Below are 7,251 nucleotides of genomic sequence, written 5' to 3' on the forward strand. Positions count from 1 at the left end.
CAGACTGACCTATAATGGTGTAAACTGTCACTATAAGTCAAACAGTCACTATTATCAGACACCCGCCATAAATCTTTTTTTATTTCCATAAACAACTGATTTATGGCATTGTATGCGCGCACGAACAGATATAGATCCTCCATGACAGAAAAGGTTCTAAAAATGGACATGTTTTACCATCACAATAACAAACAATACGCAGCTGCATGAGGCTCAAGCAGAAACGCACAAAATAAACTTGCATGCCAACTTTACATTCCCACATGCGACACCGTGGCATTCATGCACCGATTCAGACTCGAAAATAAATCATACAAGCGCACCAAAACTGGAAGATATGATTTAAATATCCACAAATGAAACAAACACATGTCTTTACCTGGAAAGAATTGTCCAGCAGTAAATCCCCAAAGTCCAAAGTAGAGGAAAGCTGCAGGCAAAACGAGAGAATAACTCCGTTTATCCATTTCTTCTTCTTCTTCTTCTTCTTCTTCTTCTTCTTCTTCTTCTTCTTCTTCTTCTTCTTCTTCTTCTTCTTCTTCTTTTTCTTGTTTGGCTCAGTCGTGCAGGTTATTTTACATACTCCCGTCTGGTCCTTAAACCGGGTTTCCTTAGTTCGGGACGGCTGGGAGAATAAGAGTGAGAACAGAAATAAAATCCTCGCATTGGTGGATCAGAAGAGACAGAAAGACACAAGTAGAAGCAAAGAGGGAAGTTGGAGCTCTCCTTTCCTCTCCTCTCCTCCCGGGTCCGACAGCGAGTCTGTGTGTGCGTCAGTGCGCGCTTGTGTGCCAGAGAGTGTGTGACAGGGGTACGGTGTGTGTGTGCGCGCTTAGACGGTCTCTGACAGACTGACGTTGAGTTGGAGAGGAATGGAGAGCAGTGCGCACCACGCCGGGTGCCAGACACCCGCGTAAAGACTGGTGCGCTACCACGAGCAGAGCTTCCGCTTTTGAGTTTCAGAATAATATGAAATAACAGCAGAATTGTGATGAATTTCGCGACTGATTCACGAAAACGAATGAATATGGTCAGGGAAAATATGTACTGCTTCTAAAACTGGACAATTGAAGGGTATTTATTGCACTCAAAATCAACAGTTTCGTGGTTTTAAAATGTGACACAGGATTATTCAATATCCAAATTAAATCAACTTAATAACTAAAACTAAAAAATAACTCATAATTAGAGAATGTATTAAATACAAATAAAACATGTTCTTGTATTTGTATGTTTAACAGAAAACAAAGTGCATACAAAAAAGCTTCACAATATAGGAGTTTTCCATAGAAGTACATTTTGAAAAGACCAAAATCTAAAATATTGAGGTAATCGGTATCTGAAGCATTGTTGGACAGAGCATTACCTATTATATTGTTACATTATTTATTTAGCAGATTCCACACATTTAATTATATGTTCATGCATACAGTTTGCTGCTCTTTGTTAATCACAAATTGTAGTAATCTTATTTAAAGGTCCAGGCACCCAATTTCCTGTACAGCCTTTCCGGACTTCCGGGAGCTTGACAGGCTGAAGACCTTTTTAAGTTGTCTGCTATCCCCCGGGTCCTAACGCCTGACTGCTCCGCAAGGATAGGATTCCCACACAGCCTCCCTCTCTCAGCGTGTGTCTTTCCTCTCTGTTGTCATGAGATCCCTCTCAGTCCACTCATTTTACTGTCATACGATTTATATTTCAAGGTCTATGTCTCTAATAGGATTCTTCTCTCCAACACACACGACACACACCATGGCGTAACAAGGTTGTGATTGGCCCCGGTGCAAATATTGTTTTGGGCCCCCCCCATCGCCCCAAACATAAGTGCACGCTGATGCGCTCACACACGCACGGACACACACAACCACTCATAAGCGCCACATGTAGGCTATCAACAACAGCCTGCCCTGGCCTCAGACCACCACAGCCTGACAACGGCACAGCGAACTAATCACACAATCACTTTACAGAATTAATCGAGATTTCGAGGATGATGTCTAATTTCGTCAGTTTAGCCGTTACATCTCCTTGTTCTCTCTTGTCCTTTCTCTTTTGAGCGCTGCTCTTGTACTTTGGCTTGCTGCAGGGCTGGACTGGCCATCTGGCATACCGGGCATTTTCCCGGTGGGCCGACGTGCCTTTTGGGCCGACACGTCATTTTTTTTTTTTTCTGAAGTCCCGGCCCATAAGACGGGTAGATTGGCCCTCTGTTTAAATGTTTTTAGTAATTGACACTGGGCCGGCCCAATCAAATCTTTAATCACCTCCCCCTTTGGGCCGCTCGGTGTGCATCATTAAATCACGCCCCCAGGAGGTGAGCCGGCCGTTGAAGCCAAATCGCCTTTTTTTTCGAGAAAAAAAAAAGTTCGAGTTAGAAATGGAGAAGGCGAAGGCGAAGACGAAGGCCAAGCGAAAAGGGGGAGCAGAAAAATTGCGGGCAAGAAAAAAGCAGGCCCTTCGTGCTGATGTTGCCGCTTGTGTCAAAATAACCGACATGTTTAGTACAGGTGCAGGTCCATATTCAGCACCCGTGGCCGATATTGGTGGTGGTGAGGAAGATGATGAGAGGGAGAGAGATCCGCGCGAGTGGGGAGAGGGAGGAGAACTCGCGGTAAGCAGAAGCTAAGAAAATTAGGAAAAGATTATTATTAAGGTTATGATACTCTGTAGTTCTGGAACCCATTAATATCCCCTTGATGAAGCACTAATAAGACAAATATTATTAGAGAAACATTCGTTAGCCTACAAGCTAGTAAACTGGCTATTTTAGGTTTTCCCTGGCAAGTTAAAATATAGCTTAATGGGACTCTGATACGTTGTCTCATTGAAAGAATGTCATTATTTTGTTAACCACCATTCATGAACAATTACTGTCAGCTGGCAGCTTGTTTTGTTTAGTTTATTTACTTATGTGTTTATAAGGGCAACAGTGGTCTTTTGGGACCTGAACAAAATGTTTATAGTCAGCTTTTTGTGGTAGTTTTGATTGACAATATATAGAATGAATAATATAGAAATAGAAGAAAAAATGTAGGCACACATGTAGTTTTGACCATTAACTGTGTGGTATTGTTATGTCAATGCCTATTTGTATGGACCTCTATCAGGGACCAAAGAGGTCACCTGCATCCTTTTTGACTCTCCCAAAGCCCCCCAACTACACTCACACATGCAAACAGACACACACACACACAGACACACACACACACACACACACACACACACACACACACACACACACACACACACACACACACACACACACACACACACACACAGAGAGGAATGGACGCTGGACATAGTGCCCCTCTCCACAACAAGCATTCATTTTAGTTATTTCAGTCTAGTATATAAGTTACTTTGTGTGTACAGTATATATATACAGTATATATATCTTGCTAGTTGTGTACTTTTGTAATTTATGTGGGATTTCTGTCAAATGTTGCTTCAACTCTCTTTGTAAATTTAAATCTGTCTCTTTCAAACCTATTCTCAGGAAAAAAAATAAAGACAGTGGATAGTATTTTTGGTTAAACCTGTGTTCCTTCAGTTCTGTGTGCTCTGTGAGGTTCTGAGAAACCAGCCGCCTAAGACTTGCACTATAGCCCCTTGCGTGCGTCAATCAATCAATCACATTTTATTTATATAGCCCAATATCACAAATTACAATTTGTCTCAGAGGGCTTCACAGTGTGTACAGGTACGACATCCTCTGTCCTTAGACCCTTGCAGCGCTCAAGGAAAAACTCCCCAAAACAGACCCCACAATTAACAGTGGGAAGTAGGAAGAAACCTCTGTGAGAGCAACAGAAGAGGGATCCCTCTCCCAGGACGGACAGACGTGCAATAGGTGTCGTGTGTACAGATGAAAAAGGCAATACAATTACAGCGATTAACAAAAGGATGGAAAAATTAAATGAAAGCGTCAATGTATATAAAAAGATGCCATCGACTCATCCTGTAGACTCATCTGGTCCTATCTCTATTGTGTTGTCATAGAAAGGGGAGGCAGGGCACTATAGGGTCCCCCCCCCCTAAATTCACTAGAAGTCATCATTTAAGGGGTTATTTTTAAAACTTTTCTTCTGTGGGGGGCATACCCCCCCAGACCCCCCTATTAGTGCTCGGTCACTGTTCGCTTTGTGAGAGGGTTTGAAGGTCTAATTTCTAATGATTGATAGTTACACATACTTGTGGTATGTATTAGTTTTGTTTGCCCCTGGTACGTAAAAAGGATAATAATAGCGTTTTTTAAAATTATACTGAGTTATTCTTCTTGTCAGGAACCGCTACTATTCGTTTGTTTTATGGATTTGGGCCGGTCTGGGTCTAAATGCCAGGGCCGATTTGCTGTCCCAGTCCAGCCCTGGCTTGCTGTACATTATAAATGCAAACTATTCCATTGTATAATGCTGCCGAAATTGCTGCTTCTATCCACAGTACCTATAACTTTTGAGGTTGATTAAATGGTTCGCTCGTCACGCAAGGTATCACATGACATGAAAGGGAGCAAGGTCATTGGACAGACAAATTACAAATTAACACACACACACACACACACACACACACACACTGACTCAGAGGTGGGCCCGGCGCCACGAGGGGGCATTGTAGTAGTATTCTTTGCCCCCTCACTTTGAGCATCATTCATCCATCAAAAAGTACAATAAATGTCACAATTATTAAATACATTTAAATAATTATTTTCCCCAATACACGTTACTATGTTTAGATCAGATATGTGGGCAGGCAGTCAAGCAACGTGTAAAAAAGTGAGCTTGTAGTCTTAATAATGTTAGCATGTGTGCTTAGCTCAGCGGCGGACTAGGACTACAAATCAGCCCCTTATCCGACCGGCCCACATCGTCCGATCGGCCCACTTCAGTACCGGCCCATCGGGATTCGTCCCGAACGTCCCGATGGCCAGTCCGCCCCTGGCTTAGCTATAAACACAGTCGGATGGGTGACCAAAATGTCCCGGTTTTTGGGGCAAAGTCCCCGTTTTCGGTTGAAACTCCCGAAAATACTCCCGTTTTTGAATGTGCGTTAAAAAAACATAGAGCAAGGTGAAATATAATGTTACATGTCAGTAAAAACAGATTAACAGTGTTGTGCCTGTTTGTAGCGTTAGCGTTATTCTTCTTCTTCTTCTTCTTCTTCTTCTTCTTCTTCTTCTTCTTCTTCTTCTTCTTCTTCTTCTTCTTCTTCTTCTTCTTCTTCTTCTTCTTCTTCTTCTTCTTCTTCTTCTTCTTCTTCTTCTTCTTCTTCTTCTTCTTCTAATTCAATGTACCTGCCCGCGGGATATTGGACAAAAGAAACTCGGCTAGTAGTGTCAACTAAATCCATAGTATTGCAACAAAAGTGCTTTAAACGAGGTAAATTATGAATTTATGTTCTCAATCGCCAAGTGTGGGATTGAATATTAAAATAGTTTAGTTTCAATTTATTGTCCCAGGGGGAAATTCATTTTCACAGCAATGTGAAAACAATATGAAATCAACAAAAAATAAGACAGACAACTACAGATAGCACCACACATCATGGTTTTTGCCAAAGCGACCCCTTTTACTATAGCCTAATAACAATATGTTATGTATTATATCAACCGTATTGGTACAATGAGCGACATCTAGTGACGGATTTTGGAACATTGATTTGTTTTTTTTCATGGCAGTTAGACTCTAGAGACAAACCAGGGGACTTTATGTTTAATCTGTGTCTGTCCATTTGGTGTAGTATTTTATCCAATATTACATTTGGTTTATATATTAGTCACTTTCTTATGAAATGCCAGGTTTTAGGCCTTGGTTTGAACATTCAATCCTGAAAATAAAAAATCTACCAGATTATTATTTTCTTTAATCCTGAAATGACTAGAGTAGATAGTAAGTAAATAAATCTGTATAGGAAGACGAGTTAAGGGATAGAGGAGAAAAGGTTATGGTATAATTACAGAGCCTGTCAATTTATAAATTGAGGAAATCAATGTTAGTCTGTTAACCAAAGTGCAGCCATCTAATAATGTACTTTAAAGATCAGAGGAAAAGAACAGAATGAGAGGGGTAAATCCGGAATAAAAATAAAGAAGCAAAGAGATTGTGGAGCAGTGAGAAGGAAAAAAGCTTGGTGTGTCAATTCATTACATTGCCATCGTTGTTGTGAAAAGAAAATCGCCCCCTCTGATTTTTTAACAGCCCCCTCAGTCATTTCATCCTGGAGCCGGGCCTGCTCAGAGGTGTGTTTTAGTGACTGCTTGCACTGTTTATTATTTGGAAAAATTCTGAAAATGCAGGTGATAATTTAAACTGCAGTGCAGACAGAGACACACTTTGCCAACACATGCATTTGTATTCAGGTTTGGGGAGTAACGGATTACATGTAACGGGATTACGTAATCCTGACACAAAAAAGGTAACTGTAATCCCTTACAGTTGCATAGAAAATATGTAATCAGATTACTGTTACATTTATAAAGAAATAGGGAACATATCAGGATTACAATGTTTCATTGCATTTTAAAATAAAGATCAATATATGAGCACGTGCTGTTGGTGCTCTTAATCCATATACAATAATAAGAGCATCGTTTTTGTTGTAAAACGATCAGATGTTATCTCTTCTCTGTTAGCTGTATAGGCTAATCCTTTAAGTGTGAATCTGTACGCCTACTGCCTGAATCTGCTTCTTTGGTTCATTTGTTATTTTTTTTATTTCAGGATGTAAATACGTTTTAAAAAACGTTATAAAATAGTGGTTGAGTTTAACTTTATTCATAAAACTAAAACTGTTATCTCCTGCTTTTTTAAACTGTAGTATGTGCTCATGTTTCATTGTTGGTGTATAGGCTACTGCCTGAATATGCTGAATGAAAGGCAGGTTTTCCTTTCTATCAATAAAATCTCTGAGCAGAGGACACATTTTGGATCTTCAATATCTTGGTTTCATATTTTCTAAGGTCACATGTTTCTGTTGTCTTACATAATACACGTCAGTAAAGCACATCTTATTGATATGTATTTAACTTGCATTGCATTGGATATTGAGGTCTTCCAAAAGTAATGGATAGTAATCATGTTACATTATGTCATTTTGTGATAGTCAGATTAGGTCACTGATTACATTTTATAACAGGTAACAAGTCACTGTAATGGATTACATTTGTTAAGTAACCCTCCAAAAAAAAAGTTATTTACAGAGGACAGTGAACCAATATGAAAAAAATAGTAACATTCAAACACCAACCTGTCAAAT

The 7,251-nt window shown here is 40.0% G+C and overlaps 1 protein-coding gene across 1 annotated transcript in view; it reads right to left on the reverse strand.

Moving 5' to 3' along the window:
* The window catches only part of ptprt (protein tyrosine phosphatase receptor type T), a 350,127-nt gene extending 349,376 nt beyond the window's left edge, over positions 1–751 (reverse strand). The window contains exon 1 of the mRNA XM_034149943.1: positions 380–751. Within this exon, the coding sequence (XP_034005834.1) occupies positions 380–467 (88 nt within the window). The 5' untranslated portion in view covers positions 468–751. The remainder of the gene's footprint in view (positions 1–379) is intronic.
* Between the last annotated feature and the right edge of the window lie 6,500 nt (positions 752–7,251).

Source organism: Trematomus bernacchii, unplaced genomic scaffold (genome assembly GCF_902827165.1).
Source record: "Trematomus bernacchii unplaced genomic scaffold, fTreBer1.1, whole genome shotgun sequence".
NCBI lineage: Eukaryota > Metazoa > Chordata > Actinopteri > Perciformes > Nototheniidae > Trematomus > Trematomus bernacchii.